Source organism: Pipistrellus kuhlii, unplaced genomic scaffold (assembly GCF_014108245.1).
Source record: "Pipistrellus kuhlii isolate mPipKuh1 unplaced genomic scaffold, mPipKuh1.p scaffold_m20_p_4, whole genome shotgun sequence".
NCBI lineage: Eukaryota > Metazoa > Chordata > Mammalia > Chiroptera > Vespertilionidae > Pipistrellus > Pipistrellus kuhlii.
Genome location: NW_023425540.1, coordinates 89,626,321 through 89,653,717, shown reverse-complemented (window position 1 = coordinate 89,653,717; position 27,397 = coordinate 89,626,321). Strand labels below are relative to the sequence as shown.

Here is a 27,397-nt window from a genome sequence, read left to right as displayed (position 1 = left end):
TAATATTAAAGCACATTAATTTAAAGTGACAGTATTAAAATTAATTTCCCCTCTCACTTATTAAATCAAAATGAATTCCAGAATGACGTATAATGAAAATAAAAGCTAGAAGTGCTGGAATAAAACAAGGTATTTTAGAAATAGTTTTGAGATTCAATTCACCTAGAGTGTACAATCAATGGTTTTGTTTATTTACAAAGTTGTATAACCATCACCAATATCTAATTTTTTATCAGAACATTTTAAATCACCCCAGGAAGTAACCCCAATACCCATTCTCCCTGTATCTGCTCCCCCATCCCCACCCCATTCCTACCCCCAGCTCCTGGCAACTCCTTTTTCTCCCTATGGATTTACCTGTTCTAGATGTCTCACAAGGTCTTTTGTATCTGGATCTTTTCACTTAACATGTTTTTGAGGCACATCCACACTGCACCACTCAGCATACCCCATTCCTTTTAGTGGCTGAATAATGGCCCATTATATGAAGAGACCACAATGTTTTCTGTTCATCAGTCGATGGACAACTGGGTTGTTTCCACCTTTTTTTTTTTGCTACTATGAACAATGCTGCTATAAATATGTACAAGTTTCTGTGTAAACGTACATTTTAAATCTTCTTGGGTGTATACCTAGAAATAGAAGCAGTGGGTCAGATGTAACTGTATGTTTAACTGTCTGAGGAACTGCCAGACTGTTTTCTAAGTGCTACACCACTTACATTCCTGCCAGCCGTGTATGAGGGTTCCAACTCCTCCACATCCTCAAGCAACACTGGTTTTGTTTTGTTTTGTTTTTAATATTTTTATTGACTTTTAGAGAGAAAGGGAGAGGGAGAAGCATCGATTGGCCACTTCTTGCACAACCCCCCCCCAAGGAATTGAGCACTCAACCCAAACATGTGCCCTGACCCGGAATTAAAATGTCAACAAGACAACACCCAACCAACTGAGCTCATGTTTTCTACCAGAGCCACCTGAGTGGGTGTGAAGTGATGTCTCACTGTGGTTTTGATTTGCATTTCTCTACCTAACAGCTAATACTGTTGATCACCTTAGACATCTTTTTCTTTAATGATTTAAGGTAAGGAAATTCTTCCTAAATAAGGCACATAACCCGCCCTGCCAGCATGGCTCAGAAGTTGCTGGTTCAGTTCTTAGTCAGAGCACATGCCTGGGCTGTGGGCTCAATCCCAGTAGGAGGCACGCAAGATGTAGCCAATTTATATTTCCATCTCTATCCTTCTCCCTTCTTCTCTAAAAATACATAACCCAAGAACCATAAATTTATGATCACATAAAAAATGCAATATATTTTAAAAGTTCTCATTAGAAGACATCACAGGGAAAAAATGTAACTATGTGACGTGATGGATGTTAACGAAACTTATTGTAATCACTTTGTAGTATATACAGATACTGAGTCATTATTATATATATGAAACTAATATATTATTGTATGTCAGTTATAGCTCAATTAAAATTTTTAAATGTTTTAATATTAAAAAGCTAACAATAACCAAAAAGTACAAAAAAAATTACATGAATATGCAAACACACTGGGGGAGAAATCTGAAACACATGGCAGAGGGCTAGTTTCCTTAATATAGCAAGATCACTTATACATCTATAAGAAAAAGGCCAGCCAAAACCAGTTTGGCTCAGTGGATAGAGCGTCGGTCTGCAGACTGTAAGGTCCCAGGTTTGATTCCGGTCAAGGACATGTTCGATTCCTATCAGGGATGTGCAGGAGGCAGCTGGTCCATGCTTCTCTCTCATTGATGTTTCTAGCTCTCTATCCCTCTCCCTTTCTCTCTGTAAAAAAATCAATAAAATATATTTTTAAAAAAGAAAAAAGGCAAACAGCACAAGAGTAAAAGGGCAATTCATACCAAAAACTGGCACATAAAAGCTTTGAATCATAGAAAAAAAAATGTTTTACCACATTCATAACTAAAGAAATGCATTTTAAAATAAAGTAGACTGACAAAAATTTTTTAAATATCATTATGCTATCACTGGTGAACGTGTGAAAAAACTACTGGCAGTGCTGTGATTCTGGCATTTTCTAAGAAAGAGTCAGCATCTATGGCATGTACTTCTATGTTCTGGGCTGTGGCTGAACTGACTCTACTTGGTCAAGTACACTTTCTGCATTCTGACAGCGTCTTGGGAACTGGTTGTCCTGTAACCAACATAACTGAGAAGGGATAGGAGTTGGAATTACCTTGTCCCAAAGTGTGGGATTTCGCCCATGGAGTGATTTTTTATTTAGCTCTCCACTATACCATCATACACAAAGTAGTCGCTGGAAAAATTCCTTTAATGTGTCTTGTTCCCAGCTCATCCTTTTTAGATATCACTTGAAGCACCACTGACAATAGTCTCACAAAGTCCGAAAAAGATCTTCCCTCTGCCAATTCTGATCTTTCCTGGAACTTAACCAACATTTGCCTATTTGGATTGCCTGGAATTCCATACTTCCAGTACCCCTCAATGAAGCCATTCCATCAGTCACTTCTATTTAAAAGGCCTTATTCTCTAGTCTATGAGAGTATAAATGTAGCTGTGTTCTAGGTTATTCTGTGGCGATCTTTTTGTTTGTTTTTTTGTATGTGTGGCAATCTTGATAAGTCTGTTGTTTAGCATCTTTTATGTTTAGCTTTTAAAACAATCATTATAGATTTTGGAACTTTTCTATTCCACCTCATATTCACATCTAATAATTTCTAGATGGCTTGGGATAGTACCTAATGTTTCATATATTGTTAAAAGTATTTTTATTTTTATTTTTAGCAAAGTAGCATATTCTCGTATAATTAAAAAGATATCTGTATATAATTTTCATGTGGAGGTGATTTTACAAATAAAACATGCTATGTCTCCCTTCCCTCCTGGCCCCCCCAAAAAAGCCTGTAAAAATCCTAAATGTCCATCAGGAGAGGTGCCCACACAGTGGAATCCGAGTGCTCTGTGCATCCATGTGAACCAAACCCCAAGGAAGTATAAGAAGCCCTACTGGCCTGGCCGGTGTGGCTCAGCGGCTGAGTGTCGATCTATGAACCAGGAGGTCACAGTTCAATTCCCGGTCAGGGCACATGCCCAGATTGTAGGCTCGATCCCCAGTACGGAGCGTGCTGGAGGTAGCTGATCCATGATTCTCTCTCATTATTGATGTTTCTCTTTCCCTTTTCCTTCCTGTCTGAAATCAACAAAAATATATTTAAAAGGAGGGGAAGGAGGAGGAAGAAGAGGGAAAGGAAGAGGAGGAGAGGAAGAGGAGGAAGAGGAGGAGGAGCCACCGCCCTGCTGGTATGGTTCAGTGGGTTGAGCTCTGTCCCTGCACCAAGAGGTTGCCAATTCGATTCCTGGTCAGGGCACATGCCTGGGTTATGGGGCTCCATCCCCAGTGGGGGGCGTGCAGGAGGCAACTGAACGATGGTTTTCTCTCACTGATGTTTCTCTCACTCTCCCTCTTCCTTCCTCTCTCTCCCTAAAAGAAAAAACAACACACAAAAACATAACAAAAACACAGAAAGGATTTTTCTCAAAAAACTCCTAAAAGTTAGCTTTAACTTTAACTTAATACCTAGTCTTGCCCTGGCCAGTGTGGCTCAGTTGGTTGGAGCACTGTCCTTTACACCGAAAGGTTGTGGGTTCGATTCCCAGTCAGATCACATACTAAGGTTACAGGTCTGGTCCCTGGTCAGGGTGCATGCAGGAGGCAACCAATCAATATTTCACTCTCACATCGATGTCTGTCTGTCTCTCTCTCTCTCTCTCAAAATCAAATCAATCAATCAAGTCTTACTGGTGCCCAGATCTCAACCTGTGAAGTCAGAGACACTTAGATGAAGGCGGTACACTCCTCTGCCTGACTCCTCTCCAAGCGGCCTCGGCACCGGCCCTGGCCTCCGTGTGTCCCTGCACTATGCCAGCTGGGATCCTCACACAGGCTGTCCTCTCTGCCTGAAATGCTCTTCCCAGACACCTTCACCTCCTTCCCTCCCTGGTCACCCCATTTCTAGTGGGAACCCCTCTGCTTTGATTTCTTCATACAACCTCACAACGTTCACACAGCATTTACTTGTCTGCATCCAACCCTGTTCCATCTCAGTGCCGAGAGCCAGGATGTTTCCGTTTTGTCCCAGGACATCCCCCAGCGCCCACCAGAGCAGTGGCAGACACACAGTGGGCACACATGTTTGTGCTAATGAACTGACATTGCTACACTGTGTAGAAGTTTCAGTAAACCTTTGCCCTCTCCCCCAAAATAGATAAGTCTGTTGTTTAGCATCAGAACAGGCCCTTGATAAACATGATTATTTTCTCAGAAGTTACAGCCATATAAAGTGTTTCACAGACCACAGGTTAAGATTGATGACCCAATGAATATGAAATCAATTCAGTGGGTTAAACAAAAATATTTTTAATGAAATGAAAGCAGTATAAGAATGCCTAGCATAATAAGGTTACTTACAAAACTCTTGCAGCTAAGTATGTATGCATATTTGAATATATATTTACTCGTATAGCAGGTTATGGTGTGAATGCATTTCTTACAGGGAGTTCATGACCAAAAAGTTTGAAATTCACTAATCTAATTTCAGCCAACACATTTCTAAGTTTAAAGATTCAGGCTCTGTAAAATATATTTTTAAAATAAGTTTACTTTGTAAATTTAAAGTTCTGTAAACTGAAGGTACCGTATTTTTCGGACCATAAGACGCACTTTTTTCCCCCCAGAAGTGGGGGGAAAAAGTCCCTGCGTCTTATGGTCCAAATATAGCCTACACATATACTTTAAAAAAAAGTTTTTTTACTTGCCTGGCTCTGTGTGGTCTCTGTGTGCTTGCCTGGCTCTAAAATGGTTCTAAATGCTGCTGTTTACTTTACAGGGTTGATTACATGTGTTTATGACTGTGATGTTGGGTTTTAATGCACATAAAATATTTTAGGACACTATTTGTTTCAGAATCTTTTTTTCTTCATTTCCCTTCTCTAAAAACTGGTGCGCCTTATGGTCCGGAGCGTCTTATGGTCCGAAAAATATGGTATTTCCAGATCAGTGAAAAGCAGAATTAATGCTTTCCCACAACGTATAAATACTATATTAGAAAAACAGTAGTACTTTAGAATGCAGACTCTAGCTTTTCCCCTCAGAACACCTCCAATTAATTTACTATATTTTACGTTTGTAAGCATTCAATTCTCTGATTTTCAGTAAGTCAGCTCAGATAGACTGCATACCACAGATTAGCTATTTATTCACATCTGAAATTTCCCCAAACATTTTGTTTCTTGAGTTTACCAATTACCTCAGTAAGAATTGGGTGGGAACCGGGACCGGTTTGGCTCAGTGGATAGAGCATCGGCCTGCGGATTGAAAGGTCCAGGGTTCGATTCCAGACAAGGGCATGTACCTTGGTTGTGAGCATATCCCCAGTAGGGGGTGTGCAAGAGGCAGCTGATCAATGATTCTCTCTCATCGATGTTTCTAACTATCCCTCTCTCTTCATCTCTGTGAAAAATCAATAAAATATATTAAAAAAAGAAAAAGAAAAAAGAATTGGGTGGGAGAGGGGTGCAGGGGGGTCAATGAGGAGAGGGAGGGGCAGGGACATCTGTAATACTTTCTACAATATATATTAAAATATTTAAAAATTTTAAAAATAATATCAGCATTCTAGACAAAAAGTTCTTTACTTTCCACTATGTACCAAATAAAATTTGTATTCCCTCAAAAATGTCTAAGTTCTTACCACTGGTATACTCAGTTTTTACTGTTTCTTAAATTGTATTATGTTTCAGGACTTGTTCTAATTTTCTACTAAGCTACACTTACACTCTATCAAGAAATATCAACTCCTTGAATACAAAGGAACAAAACAAGTAACAAGGAGGGGTACCCTCAAATGGTCAAAATATAGGACATAGCCTGGCAGAACCGTCAATCTATAAACCAGGAGGTTAGGGTTCGATTCCCAGTCAGGGCACATGCATAGGTTGCAAACTCAATCCCCAATGATTCTCTCTCATCATTGATGTTTCTATCTATCTCCTTCTTTGAAATCAATAAAAATATATTTTTTAAAAATATCATAATCCTGACCAGTGTGACTCAGTTGGTTGAGAGTAATCCATGCACCAGGAAGTGGCCAATTTGATTCCTGGTGAGGGGCACATGCCCAGGTTTCAGACTTGATCCCCAGTAGGGGGTGCAGGAAGCAGCCAATTGATGTTGCGCTCTCACATCAATGTTTTTCTCTCTCTCTCTCCCATCCTCTCTCTAGAAATCAAAAAACTCTTAAAAATATATGTTCTATAATATACAAATTGACCAGACGGACGGATGACTGGTCGCCATGACATGCAATGACCACCAGGGGGCAGATGCTCAACACAGGAGCTGCCCCTGGTGGTCAATGTGCTCCCATGGGGGCAGGGTAGAGAGGGGGTGGCGCCACTCGGCCAGAAGCCAGGCTCATGGCTGGCCAGCACAGCTGTGGTGAGCCTATCCTGCCTCCGCTATAGGCGGATGGTAAGGAGCAAGGGGTCCCAGACTGCAAGAACCTGGGACTGCGAGAGAGAGGGATGTCTGACTGCTGGCTTAGGCCCAAAGAAGAAGGTTAAAATGACGGAAATGGTCAAGATTGCAGTTTCAAGAGTCCTCACTTCCCAGAGGGCCTGTGTTTATTACCACAGAGAATTGCAAATTAACATTCATAATATTCCCCTGAAAACATCAAAGAAGAGTTCAGTCATAGTCTATTTAATGATTAAGTGTTTTAGAAAGACTTTTATTCATAATGGTAAAAATGAAATGTTTTATACTTTAAAAGTAAGCTTCATGAAAAATCCACTCAGTTGCTCCATTCCCTGTAAATGCTAGAATATCAATGTGTGAGTAATACAATCAATGGTAATGCACTTTATTTATTTCTCTCTCATGGTGCCACATTACCTGATAAGTCCAATTCCACTAAGACTTCAACCTTTATATCCCCCCGCCCACACACACACACTATTTGTTCTTAATAGTATTGCTATACAATCTTCTGCTTTTTATTTTTATTAATTTTAGGAAGGAAGAGGGGGAGAAGGAAAGGGAGAGAAAGAGAAACACTGATCTGTTGTTCCATTTATTTATGCATTCTTTGGTTGATTCTTGTATGTGCCCTGACAAGGGATTGAACCTACAATCTTGGTGTATCAGGACAATATTCTAACCAACTGAGCTACCCGGCCGGGGCCTTAACATGAAAAAAATTTTAACTGTCCCTTTTAATAGTGTCTTCTGTTTTCATTGTGGTTTTTGCATAAGTTTCCATTTCTTTTCTTTTTTTTTAATCCTCAACTGAGGCTATTTTTCCATTGGTTTTTAGAGAAAGATGAAGGAAGAGGAAAGGAGGATGGGAGAGAGAAAGAAAGCTCTATGTGAGGGAGGAACATCAATCAGTTGTCTCCTGCACCTGCCCTGACCAGGGATCAAATCCACAACCCAGATTTATGCCCTGAGCAGGAATGGAACCCCAACTTTTGGTAGAAGGGACAATACTCCCATAACTGAGCCACCTGGCCAGGGCTGAACATTAGTTTCTTAATATTCTAATTGCATTTCTTGGTTATATGGCTGCTAAATCACAGCCACACTTTTAAAATTAGTTACACCATGACTCAGCTACACCTATTCAATTTAACCGATCTATGGGCATCCACCTGGTTGAAAAGCAGGTGGAGATAAGCCCCTCCCCCAATAGACACTGGACTGGCTCTCCAAGCCATAACTTTCATGGTAATTCTTAGTGGCTTTAGCAGAAATAACTAGCCATACCAGAAATAAACATACTGAAATTTATCTCTACTAAATGCTATAAAATTTCTTTGTGGACTAAGCCAACAGCAGCATTCTAGGAAAAGATGAGTCTTCCATATCAAGAAGATATGGATGGGGTTTAAGAACAATTCTAGTTGGCCATTGAGAGCACCAAAATGCAATTCAAGAACATCCTCTCAGACTCTGAACCTAAAGCATTTCACTTTGAGTGAGAATTTAATACATTTCATTGATCCTGAATCAGGGCTGTGGCGAGACTGCTAACCATAGTGACAGCCTCCTTTATGGAAATCACCTCTGCCCTGTTTATGACCTGGTGCTTGATATTTGGGAGAGAGAAATAAGTTTATTTCCTACACTGTTTTCTCATCAACCTAATTTCCCCCACCTCTTCCTTCAAGCAGCATTCTCTCTCTTCTTGCCCAGGGGTAGCAAAAACAGTTGGAGATTCTATTTTGTCTTAGTTCCGGCCAACTGTTCAGCTGGTAACTAATAAAGTCTTTGCTAATCTATCACATTTGGGTTGGTTTCATCTTTTGCAGATGGGTGAGATAACTCAGCTCTCAGCCCTCACCCCCCCATCCCCACCCCACACAAACACACATACACTCAACCAAGCTCTCATGCACTCGTGCTAAAGTCCACCAGGGCCTCTTAGGCAACCAAGCCACACGTGCTTCACTGGTACTGGCCCTAAGCCCCAGCAGATGGCCATTGCCATTCCAAATCTAAGCTAAAGACCAAGTTAAAGACCAAACCTTCACTGTCACAGCCTATTACGCAGCAGCATAGATAGCTGTCTGAGAATGTGAAACTGACCAGCTAATGCTACTCTTTCACCCTAAAAGAACAGCCTGGGAACACCAGGAATTTGCCCGAATTCATAAGAAGGCTGCAGGCCAAGAGGTGTGAGGATAGAAATTAAATTAAACAGCATGTACCCACAGTGAGAGCAGAGGTAATAAGCAAAATAAATTAACCAAAAGAATAAAAGCCCTAGCCAGTTTGGCTAAATGGATAGAGTGTCGGCCTGTGGACTGAAGGGTCACAGGTTCAATTAGGGTCCAGGGCATATGCCCGGGTTTCAGGCTCGATCCTCAGCAGGGGGCGTGCAGGAGGCAGCCAATCAATGATTTTCTCTCATCACTGATGTTTCTCCCTCTCTGAAATCAATCAATAAATATAAATGTATATATTTTATTTTTATTTTTATGTTTAAAAAATAAAAGTACTAAGTGGGAAGTCCGGGTGGGGTTCATTTCGGGAAGTAAACTTGCAATACTTGAGCCCTCGAACTAAAGGGAAAACCTCACCTTCTGACCTGTCTGGTGCTTGGAGAGACTTGCGACTTTACAACTTTACAACTCTCCATTCCCAGGCAGAGAATTCCAGCGGAGGTTCCAGTTTACACAGGTCGGAAAAAGCTTTAAGACATTAACTAGAGCAACAACCAGTTCCACCCTGGCTACTTTGTGATCTCATTTGGCAACGTCAAACTTGAGAACAAAAGATTAGCAATCAGGGCTCAGGGGCTGTAATAGTCATGGTAATTAACTAGACACATGAAATGACCAACCCACTAGCCTATCTGCTTTTTTAATATATATATAAAAAATTGATTTTTTTACAGAGAGGAAGAGAGAGTGAGAGAGTCAGAAACATCAATGAGAGAGAATCATTGATCAGCTGCCTACTGCACAACCCCCACTGGGGATGAGCCCGCAACCAAGGTACAGGCCCTTGATCAGAATCGAACCTGGGACCCTTCAGTCCGCAGGCCAACGATCTATCCACTGAGCCAAACTGGTTTCAAATAGTCTATCCGCTTTACAACACAATTACATTTGCTTTTGAAGACTGAATCTGTTGATTTTTCAGGGTTTAGGGTTGTAGCTCTTTAACATGGAGTTTTCTCACCCTGGCTGGTACGGTGGTTAGAGCACTGGCTTGCACACCAAAGGGTTGTGAGTTCAATTCCCGATCAAGGACACATACCTGGGCTGCAAGTTTATGCTCGGCCCTGGTGAAGGTGTGTGTGGAAGGTAATCAGTATTTCTCTCCTTCTTTCTTTTCCTCTCTCTTTGCTTTTTCTCTCTCCACTCCTTCCCTCAGTCCTTTCCACTTTCTCTAAAAATCATTGGGGGGGAAAATATGCATCCTTGGGTAAGGATTAACAAAACAAAAACAAAAACAAAAAAAGAAAGAAAAAGTGGGAGCTTTCTTATCTGTCCACTGGCAAATCAATTATGTCTGATACTTTTTTGGACCTCCAGAAGTTTATACTTTTAGTACCAACATTTCATTTTCAAAATATAGGAACCCTGTCCAGAGTACACCAGATATTCAAGGTCACTCTGAGCACAGGAATCCTAATCAAAGTATTCAAGGCCAATTTACTATCCACCAGTGCAAAAGCAAGGATGCAACAATTTATACACTGCAAAAGGGGTACCCTTTTATATAACCCAAAAGAACAATGTCTCTATTTTGGCAAGAAGTCGCTTCTGTGTAAGTATAAAGAATGTTACTCACCAGCCAGTTTGGGGCTGTGTTCTGGGAAAGATGTATTAGCGACGAGCTGGTATTGGCTGTTTTTGCTAGGATGGCTCCCGTGTTTGCTACTGTATTAGCAAGGACTGCTTTACTAGACTGTTTCGTCTAATGGCTCCTTAGTAGAAATAGCAATAAAGACTCTCCTACATGCCTACAACTCCATCCAATACACAGCATCCAAGGAGGTCCAACCCCTGTCAGAGACGCAGACCAACAGTTAGCGTGGCAGAGTAGGATCAGGAGTAAGTACTCCCATAATTACTGCACTGAGAAGGTCAAGGTGAAACTCACTCCCCAGCACCAGGTAACTCAGGTTTCCATATCCCTACTCCCTGTAATGAATGTACATTTCACTGGGAAGGAATTTCATTTCTTGTTGGTTGTAATACTGTTAGTTCCCAACTACCAGTCAACTGAAGACTCACAGGGGAAGGACATTATCTGTAATCAGCCACCTGGTCCTAAAAGTGTAGTCAGTCAGGTGTGCCTGGACCTCAGTGATTACAGCTGGGTTCTCCAAATACTGGCCCAAGTCTGGCACTGTGACTATCGTGATAACAGAAAGATGTGATCCCTTCCCACAAGTTTACATCTAACAAACGAGAAAGACCATAATTTTTAGCCTCATTCACTCCCATTCCCACATACTCCTAGCTTCCTGTCAAACCAAATTATTCAGAGGCACCTCCTTTCCCTGCACCTGATATTTTCAACATTTGGCCCATATGTCCTCTCGTCTGTAAAACATAGTCAAACAGTCAACCATGACCACACATGCCTCCATTGTGTACACACTGCCTGGAAGCCATGTGCTCCCACTAACCTATGACCTTGTCAGCAGGCTAACATCTTTGACATCTCAGAAGGCATTCAAAATATATTTGTTGATAAACTAGTTAACGAGCAAAAATGAAAATTCCGGTCAAGGGCACATGCCCGGGTTGTGGGCTCAATCCCCAGTGAGGGAGTTGCAGGAGGCAGCCGATCCATGATTCTCTTTCATCATTGATGTTTCTCACCCCCCCCACTTCCTTCCTCTCTGAAATCAATAAAAATATATATATTTAAAAACCACAAACATATTATAATATGAATTATAATAACAAAATTATAATAACACAGAATTATAATAACAAAAACACAGGGGGGAAAAATCCCGGAAATCATCTGAATAACGTCCATTAATAGGATAATATTAAGTAAACGATAATTTGTCCTTAATATTGGAAAGTCGTAGATGGTGCATACTTATAAAAATATGTGTAGGCCATGCTGGGAGCTTTAAAACAAAAATTCTGTAGCCCTGCCCAGTGTGGCTTGGTTGGTCGTCCTCCCATGCACCCCAAGGTTACTGGCTCGATTCCCAGTGGGGGGCGTGCAGGAGGCAGCCAATGGATGCTTCTCTCTCATTGACATTTCTATCCCCCCCCCCACCCACCCAGTCCCTTTCACTCTAAATCAACCAAAACATATTTTAAAAAATCCTAGCACAATGTATATATGGTTTAGACATCTTTACGTACAAATGATTAGACAAATCTAGTTATGTGTGTGCAGTGGTGCAGGGCCTGGAACGAAAGCCAACACGGTCGCCGTGGTTAGTTCCGAGGGAGGGGCAGAGATCACGGCCACCCTTTATTTCAGCACCTACAGCCCCGGGCCCTCCGAAAGGCGGCGCGAGGCCCGGGGGGCCGGCCCTCAGCTCGGACCGCCGCCGGGCACCGTGGGGCGGAGTGGCACTCGGGGTTAACGCCTTCCTCGTGTGTAAAAGTTGGATGCGGGGAGGAAGAGGAGCGCAACGAAGGGACCGGTGAAGTCCGCTCCCAGCACACACACGTTCCTTGGGTTGCACTCCCGGAACTGCCTTCGGCTCCCGAACGAGGAACCCAAGGGCCCCTCGCCTCAGCCCGGCACGAGGAGAAGCCCCTGCTGTGGTCACCGCCCGGCGCTGGGCGAGTAAACCTGTCACCCACGCCGCGCGAGGGGTGCCGTCCGCGCGCCTCTCACGGAGGGCGAAACGGCCTCGGAGCCCCGGTGCATCCCGTCCCGCCCGCCGGTCCGGTCGCCCTCACCTCCCGGCGTGGCCGCCAGCGCCGCCGCTCGCAGGCGGCGTCCCCACAGCAGCAGAGTCCGCAGCTCGCGCGCCATGTCTGTCCCAACCAGGTGCCCCGGGCAGCTGCGCGCGCCGGGACCGAGGCCTTCCTCCGGCGCCGCGTGATGACGTCATGGCCGCGCGTGGGGGGCGTGCGCAGCGTGCGCCGGCTGGCAGCCGGGGATTCCGAGGGACGCGCGAGACAGTCCGGGCCTCGGGGCGAGACCTCCGTGACCTTGCGTCGTGTTGTCAAGGGCAACGGGCCGAGTGCGGCGCTGCCCCGGGCACTTCCCGGCCGGCGGGGCCTCGGTTTGTGCATCCCTGACATGGGGCAGGTGCTGCCCCAGCCTTGAGGGTCTGAAAGGACGGCCCCGGGGCAGAACCAGTTAACAAGTGCCAGGCGATTTACAAAGTCCACATTTTTAGGCGGGCCACCTTCCTAAAAGAAGCGAAAGGGAGAATTTTAGGCTTGATTTGTCTACATCAAGACATGAACTCAGGAGCCAAGCCCCACCGGCCAAACTGGGCTATTTTTTCGTTCCATTTCTCTCACCCTGTGGAGGTAAGAGTCCTGTTGGGGATTCAGGCCAACTCCCTTTCTCACAGAGTTCCAAGCCAGGCGGCTCCCCAAATGACTTCAGGCACACCAAAGACTCACTGCCAGGAATATGTATATATATTTTTTCGTGAAAGAGTAAAATTGCCTTTCTCCTTAAAACAAGCAAACAAAAAAGTACTCACTGCCACAGTCAAGCAGCAAAGTACAGCATCCTCCCCGGGGCTTGGACCTCGTTGGGTCATCAGAGGGGATGTGTCAGGGAGCACTTCCAGGTGGAAGGCGTCAAGGATAACCCTCAGGTTCCAGACTTAAGCAACTGAGAAGGTATAAGAAGTGGAGAGATTTGAATGGGAGACCAGGAAGTTCTCTCACCTGAAGACTCCTACCTAACTCCTCCCCACCCCTATACCTCCCTCTCAATCAGGGTCCTCAAGTGGTTTCCCTCCACACTAATCAGCAATTCCAAACCTCTCCAGACCCTGCATAACCTGTCTCCTGTCTCCCTCCCTCCCTCACCACACTGCAGACTACCAAGCCAGTCCCAGGCTCAGCCATTCCCAAGATACCACTCAGCTACTCTGCAAGGGAATTCAGGGGTCTCAGCCTCACATTTCATTAGTTGTTCACTCCACTCAGGAAATCATCTTTTTTTATATAAATAAAAAATATTTTTATTGGTTTCAGAGAGAAAGGGTGAGGGAGAGATGGAAACATCAATGATGAGAGAGAATCATTGATTGGTTGCCTCCTGCTGGAGATCAAGCCCACTGCCCAGTCTAGGCATGTGTCCTGACCAGGAATCTAACTGTGACTTCCTAGTTCATAGATGGACACTCCACCACTGCACTACAATGGCCGGGTGGAAACCATCTTTTGTGAGCCCTGATGCATTGGTCTGTAGCAGGGGTCCACAAACCTCGCCTTGCGAGCCGCATGCGGCTTGCGAGCCGAGGTTTGCCACTCTGTTGACTGAGTTTGCGCACTGTCTTATACTACCCTTAACCTCTGTGCACACAATATGCCACAATTGCCTAATCCTCACAGCTTCCAACTACACGGTAACATTTAGTCTAGTTCAGTGATCGGCAAAGTCATTAGTCAACAGAGCGGCAAACCACAGCTCGGGAGCCACATGTGGCTCGCGAGCCACGGTTTGCCAACCACTGGTCTATAGGGACAGTAGATCTACAATAGCTTGGAGAGCCCTTCTGTTTCAGGAAAGGGAAGTGGTATTTGGCAAAGGGAAGAAGGAAGCCAAGGCTTCAGATCAGGACCAGCAGGACCCAGGTTCTGTGGAGGCAAACCTCCCAGGTTCCAGACACACCAGGGCCTTCTGTCCTCTCCTGCCCTGTGGCCTTAAGAAACACACCCTCAGCCACAGATCTTTGTCTTTTGTGTCCTCTAGTAGCCCGGGGAAGTGTGGTTTTTTAAGGTGACCAGGAATCCAAGTCGTCTTTTTTTAAAAAAATATACTTTATTTTTTACAGAGAGGAAGAGAGAGGGATAGAGAGTTAGAAACATTGATGAGAGAGAATCATTGATCAGCTGCCTCCTGCACACCCCCTACTGTGGATGTGCCGGCAACCAAGGAACATGCCCTTGACCAGAATCAAACCCAGGATCTTTCAGTCCACAGGCCAACGCTCTATCCACTGAGCCAAACCGGTTTTGGCCCAAGTAAGTCTTTTTGTTTTTTTTTTTGTTTTTTTAATTTTATTGATTTTTTACGGAGAGGAAGGGAGAGAGATAGTTAGAAACATCGATGATGAGAGAAACATCGACCAACTGCCTCTTGCACAACCCCTACTGGGGATATGCCCCCAACCAAGGTACATACCCTTGACCAGAATCGAACCCGGGACCTTTCAGTCCGCAGACCGATGCTCTATCCACTGAGCCAAACCAGTTTCGGCCCAAGTCAAGTCTTGATGGAGTTATCAGAGGGGAGTCTTCAGGTGTGCAGATTTCAGCCCCTGTGCACACAAGGAAAATGGAAGAAGGGAAAAATAATTAGATGCAGATATACTTGAATTGATGGAGACTGGAGGCTGGCTTAGGGAGAGCAGGAGAGGAGAGGGGAGAAAGGGGGAAAGCCCCGCACCCCTGCTGGGTCTCCTCACCACCACTGTGGCCTCTAGAAGGCTGCTCATCCTTCTCTAAAAGTCACTGCCTTCGCCCTAGCCGGTTTGATCAGTGGTTAGAGTGTCGGCCCACAGAATGAAGGCTTTTGAAGGTTCAATTTCAGTCAAGGGCTCAATCCCTGGCCCCCAGTCATGGCGCATGTAGGAGGTAACCAATTGATGTGTCTTTTTCACATCAATGATTCTGTCTTTCCCCTTCCTTCCACTCTCTAAAAAAAAATCAATAGAAAAAAATCCTCAGGAGAGAATTAACAAACAAACAAAAATTAAAAACAAAACACACACACAAAAGTCACTATCTTACCCCCCTTGGGTGAGCTGAGGGTCATATAAAAAATGTCAGCTGCATTATTCACAAGAGCCAGAAGGTAGAAGCAAACCAAGTGTCCATTGTTGGTTGAGTGGATAAACAAAACATGGTCTGTACATACAATGTAATATTATTCAGACTTGGGAAAACTGAGACATGCTTCAACATGAATGAACCATGAGAACATTATAATCAGTGAAATAAGCCAGTCTCAAAAACACAATACCATAGGGTTCTATTAACATGAAGTAGGTAGTCATCAAATTCAGAAAGACAGAAAGTAGAAAGATGGGGGCTGGGGAAGGGGGAAAGGGTATACAGTGTTTAATGTGGACAACGTTTCAGTTTTGCAAGATGAAGAGAGTTCTGGAGAGAATGGTGGTGATGGTTGCATAACAATATGAATGTACTTAATACCACTAAACTGTATATTTAAGAAGTGATTAAGATGGCACATTTTATACTATGTATATTTTACCACAATTTAAAGACAATGCCCACTGCAAAGAAAAAAACAAATTCAACTGCCTCCCTTTTTTCTTTTGTTTTTATTTAAAAAAAAATATTTTATTGATTTTTTACAGAGATGAAGGGAGAGGGATAGAGAGCTAGAAACATTGATAAGAGAGAAACATCAACCAGCTGCCTCCTGCAGGACGTGCCTGCAACCAGTGTACATGCCCTTGACCGGAATCAAACCAGGAACCTTTCAGTCCGCAGACCGACGCTCCATCCACTGAGCCATATTGGTTTTGGCCTGCCTCCCTTTTTCATTTATATGTTCAAGGCACCAATTCCTGGACAAACTCCTCCCCTCAGGAGGCAATGTACTGTGTTTTCCTAGAGGAGGAAAAGGCTCCAAGCTGAAGAATATTTCTTGGCCTGGAAAGGTCTCAGGAATGATGTGATTCCTCATCCTCCACCCCCCAATTTCATGGATCCTCTAAAGTTGTTTACTTTTTTTAAAAATTGATTTCAGAGAGAAGAAGGGAGAGTGAGATAGAACCATCAATGATGAGAGTGAATCATTGATCGTTTGCCTCCTGCATGCTCCCTACTGGGGATCAGTGTCCCAACCTGGAATCGAACCATGGCCTCTTGGTTCAGGGGTCAATACTCAACCACTGAGCCACACAGGTTGGGCAGGCAGATTACTTTTTGAAGCTAAAAAGTAGGCATGTTAAGAAGAGAAACTCCCCAACAGTCCTGCAGGTGCTGGGTGTTGTCTGAAAGCTATTGTACAATTGTCTTGTCTTAGTGCTTAGGCCTCAGGAGCAAGGGTTTCCCCTGCAGATGCAGCCCTGGTCTGGGAGACGGGCAGCTGCAGCTTGGAGGCCTCTGGCCACAGCTTCAGAGGTAGTAACTGTCTCTAGATTTCTGAGGCATCAACACCTTCAAATCCAGAGAAGCAACTAATGGCCAGGTGGCACCTGCAAAGTTTTGCACGTTCCTTAAAGTCCTTTTTATCCTCTGTAGGACCTTGACGCCAACTCAGCATAGAAGGAACTCAGAAACCTAGTATTTTGTTGGTTCTCTTAATAACTGCAGTGAAACCTCCGTTCTTAAACTGAATTCATTCGGGAAGGCTGTTTGAGAAGCGATTTGTTCAAAAACTGAATCATTTTTCTCCCATGAAATCATGTAAATTGAATTAATTTGTTCCAGACCCACAAATAATTCCGTTTTAACCTTTACTATATACAGTACATGTCTAGTGTGCTGTTTAATCTATAAACAAACACTTCTTGGCCACCCCCTACTAGCCTCAAAGGAATCCCTTCCAGCACCTGGTTCCAGGATGTGGTTCAGTCAGCCAGTATGCAGCATCTTCACTTTTTTACATGCTGTCCCTGGCTAACTGCTTTTCTCCGAGTTTTTTCTACCTCTTCAATTGCCTGTGATCATTGTTTCTTTTACACCCTTAGCGACATTAGCACACATTTTAAAAAATGTTTTTATTGATTTTTTTTTTTTAGAAAGGAAGAAAGAGAAAGATTGATCAGTTGCCTCCCATACATGCCCCAACCCATAGGTGCCCCAACCAGGACCAAACCACAACCTGGGCATGTGCCCTGACTGGGAATCAAACCAGCAATCTTTTGTTGCAAGGGATGATGTTCAACCAACTGAGCCACACTGGCCAGGGCCAACATTAGCGCTCTTGATGGTCTCTTCATGTTTTAAACTTGTGCTAATCGTCCATTTTACTAGCAACAGAAGCTGGCAAATTTCTGATATGCTAACAACTCACGGTTTACCAGTAAACTGACTGCATTCTCTCCTCCGTGGCCTGAGAGACGATTTTTGTCACGCTGATGTATCATCATGAAAAGGTTTTGTCAAAGACCAACACATTTTTTCCACGAAGAACTTGGTCGAGAACTGAACTGTTGGAGATGGGAGACTTCTGAAACTGAGGTTTTACTGTATCTCGTTATGTTAGATGAATGCCAGTCCCCTGCCAACTTCAGAGATCTTCCATAGCAGCATGGCTACATCTGGTGGGAACCCAAGCCCTGACCCCCACTTTCACACTTGCCAAACCGTGAGATTGGCTCAGAAGCAAGACCTCTGGCCCTTCATAGAGGCAGGTGCAGCCACTTAGCAGGACCTGGCCCGGAACTTACCAGAGCATTTTTAATTTCACTGGATAACTCCAAACTTTATCCCCAAACTGCTCATTCTGCATTACTAGTGGCCACTTTTAATTCCACCATCAAGGACATTGGGAATGTCACACATTGACTGCTCAGACCCCACACATTCAGGGGTGAGTGAACCTGAGGCCTTTCTCCGTTTATTTTCTACAGATTGGCAGTCAGTCCAGGCCCCACTAGGGAACTCCCTTGGCCACCCAATAGCCAGGTGACCCTGGGCAACGCCTCCTTCCGGGGCCCTTCCACAGTGAACAATGTCTGTGCTCCCTGCAGGCGGGGCAGGAGAGGCCATTCTTGATGGCTCCCAGTCTCCTGTCCAGCGTGATAAATGGAAAACAGACCTGAGTCTAGACAACTATGAAATATCACTGGCCAGGCCTTTTCTGAGCAACTTTGGTTCTGGGGAAGGCAGGGTGGAGAAGGCAGCAACCTCTTCCTTGCATTTATTCCTGAAAGCTTCTGCTGGGGCAGTGGTCGGCAAACTCATTCGTCAACAGAGCCAGATATCAACAGTGCAACAATTGAAATTTTTTTCGAGAGCCCAACTTTTAAAACTTAAACTTCTTCTAATGCCACTTCTTCAAAATAGACTCGCCCAGGCCGTGGTATTCTGTGGAAGAGCCACACTCAAGGGGCCAAAGAGCCGCATGTGGCTCGCGAGCCACAGTTTGCTGACCACAGCCCCTAAAACCACGTTTATTGTGAACATTGAGATGAAGTAAGGCAGTTTCAAAGTCAAGAATTTTTTCCCATGGTACCCTGTAGCCTTACTTCTCAAAGTATAGACTGAGGGCCAGCAGCTTCAGCTGGGACCGCTGGATTTGGAAACTCAGCCTCCTTCACCCCCTCCCACCACCCCCGCAAGAACCCATATAATTCATGTGACATTAGAGCTGAGAAAGCACTGTCCTAAGGAATGCTAAGGAGAATGTGTATCCTAAACTATGGAACACTGGCAATTCTTGGCCCTAAGAGACACTGTCCTTATTTTCAACACAAACTGGGTTCTGTGCCCTGCTTTGAGCTCTAAGGCCATCTAGCACCTTCCTCCATTTGTTGTCTGTCTCTACCGAGTTCTCCAAAGACTGTACCTCATAACCTAGGATCTGCTCAATGGATGCTTGCTGAGGGGACAAACTCAGTGCCTTGAGAAAGCCTGCTTACTTGAACTCAAACGTCTAGAGAGAACAAGTGAGGAAGGGCGTCCCTTAAAACGCGGAGAGTTCTCCATGCTTCTGCCTGCAGAGCTCTTACTCCCGTTGGTGACACCAGTACTGGCTGCTGAGCCTGTTGACTCTGAAGGACTCCCTGGCCCACTGCGCCTTCTCTACATGTAGTTAAGGGAACACAGCCATGGTGCCAGCATCTGGTCCCTAAGACTTTCCCTTCATCAACAGACCTCCTGCCACTCACTGTGCAGCAGCACATCAAATAACTTTCCCCTCCTGTGGGCCCGCAGCCTGTGCCCAGATGTGAATGAAGGGTCCTGGGTGGGGTCGGAGAGAAGGAAGGGGCCTGGCGCAGGGTGTCTGGCAGCCTTGCTCATGCTGGCAGGAGCTGGGGGCACAACCCTCAGTCCTTCCCAAAATTGTCCTCTCTGGACATTTTCCTGAAGGACCATCACTTGGAATATTCTGAAAACCACACTACCTCCCTTGAGGATTTTTTTAGTTTACCAACACTGTCGACATTTCTTTTTCTGTGATGCCAGTGAACCAGTGGGCACTAGATACAGGCAGTCTGAGTCTCACAGAGGTAGTTCTTTCTAAGGACTGTTAGTTACCATTTACTGTGACTTTTGAGGGGTTACAATGTTCTGTCCTCACTTCCCCAAAGTGGGTTCAAGGTGAATCTGTGGAATATGGAGGGGAAGCAGACATGCAGGACAATTTCCAAGGCCAGGAGGAAAAGCTCCTTTTGGGCACAGGAACATGGCTGGGGGCCCATGTCTGCCCTTGCTGCTCATGAACTCAGGTAAGTTACTGTCTCCGTTCTCCTGCTTCCTGGCCAGGGCAAAGGAGTTGATAATGTTAAACAGCATTGTTACCCAGTATAGAAAGCAGACAAGAAAGCAGAGTTTAGGAAGCTCACTTAAGGCCGAAGCCTGGTGCCCAAGTACCACCACACTGTCAATACTGATTCCCAGCCTCACAGAAGCCTCAGGCCCATGCTTCCTACGACTAGATCTTGTCTCCTCCGAATCCCCTCCAACCACTTGTACCATTTCCTTAACCAAAGTGTTCTAAGCTGTCAGCACCCTTTGACTTTTTTGGTTTAGTGAAGTAATTCTAGCGGCATCATGGTCAATAGTTCCTAGTAAGTTCTCGCTAGAAGGTGTGAGCACAATGAAAACACCATCTACTCAGGCTAGCCTGTTAGCCTGGTGCTACATTCACTCCAATTTGGTGTAACTGACCGACCCATACTCTCCACAATGAACATACCCGTCATGCAGTGGAATGAACATGGGACATTCTGGGAAGGTACACTGTGGCTTTATGATCCCAAATGGGTTTTGTCACCATTCCTACATGCTCCTCACATCCATTAGCCAAGGTGACATCGCTGCAATGTCTACTTCCCAGCACTGATCTTGAGTAAAGACTATGAACAATGACTGTTTCCTAGAACTCAGCTCCTTCATCAAAGGACTTGCCTTTTCCAGAGGAGTCCATTCTCCTATGCAGAGATAAAAGCTCTGTTTGGCTTAAATCATCTTTGGTTTCATCTTATAGCAATCAAAGGAGAAAGTTATGTGTCTTCAGCAAGAGATCTTAAAAATTGAAGCCTTTCTAGAGGTTGCATTCAATTCCTGCTTTTAACATGCCAAATTCTCAAAAACATAGTAAAAAACACACTAAGATAAACTCAACCAAACCCTTCCAGTCATTTCCTGATTAGCTAAGCTAATTCTAAGGGTCATTAGCCAACTGGAACCATCTTTGAATCCAAGCAGTTTTACCAGCTTTTATTATAAACACCAGCACATTTCAAGTTTCCTCTTTTTGATCACAAATATAGGACTGTTTTCTTCTCCTCCTAAGTATACAGCATTGAGACACAGCATCCGGGCTTCCCAGCTCTTACAGACATTTCCATACGCCAAGTGCAGGATGGGCACCCACAGACCACACCCTCAGCTGCATCCTTTGGCATCTGGATTGCAGGGACGTGGACTCCAAGATGAGGTCGGTCCAGTTTTGGATTCCAGGATCACCTGAAAAAGATGCCTCCCACTGTTAAAAGGCTGCACATCCAGAGTTTGGGCGTGGAGCCGCCTTCCTAGGGCCCCAGATGGCTCACCCCTTCCTGTCTGAACATGGGGTCAGGGCTTTCCAATAGGGGGGAAAAGAGCATCAATGGTGCAGGAAGGGGGCAAGCTGAGCAAAGATGGCCAGACGGCCACTAGAGGGCCATGTCCTTACTTTCTCCCTTGGAAAGGGTGAAGATGTGGGTTGGTGGTGCTACATGATCTTATTCTTACTTGACTTAATTTATAATATTCTAAGTAAAACCCAAGATTCTAAGTAAACTCTGTACTAAAACAAATTTCTTAAATTCCTCAAATTTAGATTCCCGAATCAAGTGTTTTGAAAATATTTCTGTAAATAAAGGGCCCAAACAAAAGCTATTTGGGCAACAATTTCAAAATTTAACACAGCTCCTGATCTAGACCACTCTCTGGGTGGGGGGGCAAGGGATAAGAGACAGAACTCAGCTCACCAGTGCCCCGGAAGGAGCATAACCTAGAGGACTAACTTCAGCTCTCTGGGTGGTGGCTGTCCTCTCAGATGGGATTTTTACAGCACTCAGGAACTCTAGTGTCACCCTCTCAATAAGGTAATCTGAAACTGGACAGAGGGGAGGGACCAACTGGTGCTTGAGTGCAAGTATCCCAAAAGCTGGAGACCTTTCTCCCCATAGCAAGGCTGGTATCCAGGGCTTAGAGGCTGCACTTCACTATTTCTAGAGGGTGGGGAAAGAAGGGCCGAAGCTATGCCTGTTCAGCCCAGTGCTGGAGGCTGTGCAGGACATATTGCATAGCGGCATCCTCCCCCATTGAACAAAGAATGCGGGGGGGGAGAGGGGGGAGCCGCAGAAACCGCCCTCTACTCCCTGAAGCACCTTTTGCATCAATTCTGGGATTGAGATCAGTATACAGGAAGGGGAGTGGGTGGGACAAAAAAAAATGCAGGAACCTCCCTAGGGTTGCTGGGGTGGGGTGACTAAGAGAGGGATGGTGGACAGGAGGCAAAGTACTTTTTCTGACCCATTTGTGTCCCTAACTCTGTGGGTGAAGTTCCTTCGTGAACATTGAATATGTATAGCCATCACTGAGCTGACTGACTCGGTCATTGGAAAGAACCTTCAAGGTCTCGGTTGAGCCCTGTTGCCATCTGCTGACTACTAGGACTTCGCCCACCCGCCTCCTCTACGGGCAGACAACCAGAACCATGTCTTACAAAGAACAGACTCCAAAAATATATATAAATAAATAAAAACCTTAAACATTCTTACAGGGATCTTAAAGAACAGAATACATGTTAAAAACTTCAGTAATTTATATCAATTTTAAGCGGTACATTATATACAATGGGGGGAAAAACACATGCATAGTCCAAATACAATGTTGAAAACAGCATTTTCATTAACAAAAACCCCGAACACTAAGTGTTAATACCATATACATGAATTCAAGAAGGACCACCCTTTTTGTCTGTTGCACACAGTTTATTTAACAATATGATATAAGAAATGAGTTGGTACTTTACCATCCTATACAGTGATTGAATCTTCTTGAATTTTCTTATTTATAGTAATTATAGCGCTTGCATGATTTACACTAGAATTGCTTTTCCTCATTTCAAGTTTCACATAGAAGAAAGAATGCTCTTCTCTATTAACATTAGCATGGTCTAAGAGAGTGATCATCCCTATTTTTTGTCTAAAACCAGTTTTATCAGAGAAACAAAGCAACAATTTCTACATCTGCAAGACAAGAGTTTGGCTTAAGCCAGTATGTATAGATAGATGTGTGTGGGTGTGTATGTGTGTGCACGTAGGAGCCAATTCCTATCGTCCAGGGGTAATACTTGGAGAACGCCCACAGAGTTCACAATAGAAAAAAATCTTCCCGCAACGTCAGAAAGTTGTCGGGATACATTATAAGCTTGCATTATTTCAAGAATCAGTTTCTGAATATTATTTTTCTTCTCACTTTTAAACATAAATGTTTAAAGTCTTGAAAATACAAATAAAAAATATGGATATAATGAACTTGTTTTTCCCATTAAAAAAAGGCATGAGTCACCAGCAATGACGACAAAAAATCCAAACAACCCCCCCTCCCCCCAAAACAAAAAAAACAAACAAAAAAAAAAGAGAGAGAGAGAGACCAGATATTTAAATCAACTGGTTTTTAACAAAAAAATATATTCTTTGTATTGTTTCTTTAAACAGCAATCTACCCTTCCGTGGCCTGGAAGTAGCAGTTCCATCCAGGAATAAAAAGAACCTAGATGCTTGGATTTCAGTACAAAAGGTCCAAGGACATGAAGGGAAAAAAAGTGATGCTCTCATAATGCTACAAACCCTCCACGAACTTTTCTAGGGTGTCTCCTGTGGTGTCGCCAACCAGGGACAGCTCATTGGACAACGCACTCCTGTTGGGGGTGTTCAGCTGTGGTAGCATTGCACTCTGTTCGGGGTTCCCCAAGTGTCCCTGATCTATGGAGCTGGCCATGGTGACTGCGAGTCCTGGGTGGGGAGAACCAGTCTGGGGTGAGACGTGGTGTGGTGAAGGCTGGGGCTGTATCCGTGGTGATGGGCTGGAATGTGGAGGCTGGGACTGGGGCCGTGGAGACTGGACAGGGGCCGGAGATCGCACCTGGCTACTAAGGGATGTGGCCATCTGCTGGCCAGGGAGGTGCGAGGCCTGTGGCTGTCCTGAGAGCATGTGCTGCTGGGGGCTCATGGGGTTTGGCTGGCCTGGAGACCCAATCTGCTGCTTCATCTGCTGCTGCTGCAGAATCCGTTGCTGCAGAGCTTGCTGAATGTTGGGGGTGTTGTCTGCGCCCAGCCCAGGCTGTCCCATCTGGCCGAGCTGTCCCATCTGAGCTGCCATCTGGCCCATGGAGTTGCCCTGCATGGGCAGGTGCTGCTGCATCCGCTGCTGCTGCATGGCTGGGGGATAGCCTCCAGGTCCTTGAGGCTGCTGGAACTGGCCGTGTCCTGCCATGCCTGCAGCCATGCCAGCACTGCTCTGCTGTTGCTGCTGCTGCTGCTGCTGTTGCTGCAACAGCTGCCTCCGCAGCATCTCTCTGTACTGTGGGTTCATACTCGCCATGCTGGGGTTGTGTCCCGGGTTCATGATGTTCAGGGCCTGACCCTGGGGGTTCAGGCCTCCCATTGCTTGCTGCTGCGGAGGCACACCGGGCCGCGGGCCGCTGGCTTGCATGGCATTCAGGTTCTGCAGGCTGGGCTGCTGGTGCAGGCCAGGCTGGGGCTGCAGGCCAGGTTGGGCCTGGAGGCTGGGCTGGGGCTGCAGACCGGGCTGACTGGCCACGTACTTGGCTGTGCGCTGTTTGATGAAAGCTGCCATCAGCTGAGGGTTTGACTTGAGGATGTTGAGCACCTGCTGCTGCTGTTGCGGGGAACTAGGAGACTTCAGGGTCCGCAGCAGGTCCTGCAAGGCGCCGGGCGAGATGCTCCGAGGCGGTTGAACATTAGGCATCCGTGGTCCGGCTACAGCTGGTTGGGCCTGCATAGACATCACGGGTCTGGGCATGCCCGGCATCGATTGTTGCTGGGGGATGGGTGCTGGCTGCCACTGCCCAGGAGGCAGGTTGGGCATGACAGGCCCACTGACCTGGTTGGGCCGGGGCACATTCAGGCCCACGGGGGCCATCTGGTTCACAGGAGTCACCATGCCTGTGCGCCCCGGGGGCATTCCGTTGTTGATGTTCACCCGATATAGATGCTGCTGCTGCTGCGCCTCGCGTTCAATCTGCCGGGCTGCTTCCACCGCTGCAGGTGGGGGCTGGGCGGGGGGTGGTGGGGCTGGCACCTGGTTGGTGGGCTTCCCAGTGGACACTGTGGTGGGGGGCTGAGTTCGGACCACGCTGGAGAAACCGGCTGGTGACACGCTAACAGGCGAGGGCTGGGGCTGGGTCGGGGGCTGTGGTGTCTGGGGTGTGCTGGGTTGCTGTGTAGGGGTCCCGGGTGGTGCTGAGGTAGGGGAAGGCAGGCTTTGCTGAGGCACGTTGCGGGTGTTCATGGTGGCCATTCGCCGGCGCATGAGCTGCGCTTGCTGCAGGCGGTGCTGGAGCTGCTGCTGGCGGAGCTTGTGTTTGATGTTGAGGCAGAAGGGCACGGGGCATTTGTTTTCTTGGCAGTGTTTGGCATGGTAGCAGCAAAGGGCAATGAGCTGCTTGCATACTGGGCAGCCTCCATTGGTCTTGCGTTTGCAGCCCTTGGTGTGCTGCACAACCCGCTTCATCTTCTGGCAGGACGGCAGCGAGCAGTTGGCGTTGCGGCACTGGCAGGCGTGCACCAGGGACTGGATGCAGCGCTGGATGCTCAGGCGCCGTGACTCCTGGGGGCTCTTAGACTGCGGCTCACCCTGGCTGCCGCCCTCGTCGTCCAGGCCCAGGCCCCACTTCACCATCTTGTGGGTGTGGCTCTTTGTGTTGTAGCAGTTGATGCAAAGGTCATAGTCCTGCAGACAAAGAACGGGGTCAGGCTAGCATCAGCATGTGGCCCAGCGTTACCAGACATCCCAGCCACCCCCTGGAACCTTCACTTCTGGGAACTTCTCCACAGCCCAAAAGGCTCCAAAGACCACGAGATCCATCTATTTGCCCTCACCCACACTCTTCCAGGGCCCCCTTGCATTTCCCAACCTTGTGAGCAGGTACATAGGCTCACCCATGCATATGGTGTGTGCTTCATGTCCACCCAAGGCTTTCGAGTACACTGGTGGGCACTGGCTCCCCTTTCCTTCCTTTCTCTGCACCCTGGGAATCACACCCAGTCATCCCACTCCCACGCCTGGCCTGGGAAGCCTGACAGTGAAGGAATGACTGTTGCTACACCCATTTGCTCCCACACGCCTGCCACATGAGCATCTGAAATGCCACTGACATGAGTTCCTAGAGACTGGGTGCCCTCAGTACATCCCCAGAGCTCTGTAAGGCGGTCCAGGAAGACACTGGAGCTAAGAGGCCTTCACTGGGGGAAAGGCCCTCTCCTCAGTTTCTAAAATCCACCTATGTCTGGAGACAGACAACAGGTGCTAGAGCAGAGAATGGAACCCTATGGCCAGGACTAATAACCTTTTCATAGTAAAGAAATGAAAATCCCAGCGGTAGGAAATGAGAGGGAGAACAAACAGAGGTTGGAAAAAGTAGGAAATAAAAATGAGGAGGGCATTACAAAGGCTCTGCTCTTCCCCTCAGAGATCACAGAGCCACTTCTGCAGGACTGTGGAGATCATCCTGGAGGCCAACATTGGACTGGGAGAAGTCTATGATTGTCTGCAGTGGGGAGATGAAAGGCTCAAAACAGCCTGGCTCACCCCATGTGAGGGTCTCATCTATGCAAGAAAAAGACCCCGCCCCTTTGCACACGGGACAAAACTTCTGCAAGGGGAGCCAGTACGGTATGGTATGGCCATTGGGTCCAACCAGGACAAGGGAAAAGAGTTACCAAAGTTCTGGAAGGATCAAAGCACTGCCAATGCCTCTCCTGCTCTCTCCATGCTCCTGCTCTGGCACCATGAGGACTGTGGATGTGCCCGATACAGAGCCAGTATTAATGAAACACAGGAAATAAGTGCCTGCGGTTGTCTCCTCATCTGGACAAGTCAGTGCTCGCTGACTCCCAGGAAGATCAGCTTGTCCTGCCAAGGGGGTCCTGTCACTGTCATGCTCAGTGTGGTCACGACCAGACCATGCTTAACGAAGGGAGACAGGCTTGTTCTTATCCTGAATGTCTGATGTTGAACCTAGTGCGATTACATGGCAGGAACTCAATCAATAAGAGTTAATCTTCTTATGTGTGAACTCAAAACAATCTATCCCATAATCAACAGCGCCCTTAGAGGAGCTGTTGTCATTTTTTACCCCTGAGAAGTGCCAACTGTCTAATAGTTCAATCTAAAATGCAAATGCATAGACCACAGAGGGCTGGGAGCAGCCAAGACTCATGGACCACACCAGCTCTGCCAGTTCTGTCAGAGCGAGGCACAGG

General features: G+C 46.0%; 2 protein-coding genes across 9 annotated transcripts in view; both read right to left on the bottom strand.

Moving 5' to 3' along the window:
* The window catches only part of TRAP1 (TNF receptor associated protein 1), a 49,555-nt gene extending 36,939 nt beyond the window's left edge, over positions 1 to 12,616 (bottom strand). The window contains exon 1 of the mRNA XM_036409838.2: positions 12,462 to 12,616. Within this exon, the coding sequence (XP_036265731.1) occupies positions 12,462 to 12,537 (76 nt within the window). The 5' untranslated portion in view covers positions 12,538 to 12,616. The remainder of the gene's footprint in view (positions 1 to 12,461) is intronic.
* Positions 12,617 to 22,692: 10,076 nt separating this feature from the next.
* The window catches only part of LOC118703341 (CREB binding protein), a 157,496-nt gene continuing 152,791 nt past the window's right edge, over positions 22,693 to 27,397 (bottom strand). For 7 of the 8 annotated variants that reach the window (XM_036410218.2, XM_036410219.2, XM_036410213.2 and 4 more), the window contains one exon: positions 22,693 to 25,865. In XM_036410218.2, the coding sequence (XP_036266111.1) occupies positions 23,733 to 25,865 (2,133 nt within the window). In that variant the 3' untranslated portion in view covers positions 22,693 to 23,732. The remainder of the gene's footprint in view (positions 25,866 to 27,397) is intronic. The other variant, XM_036410215.2, reaches the window with a different exon arrangement.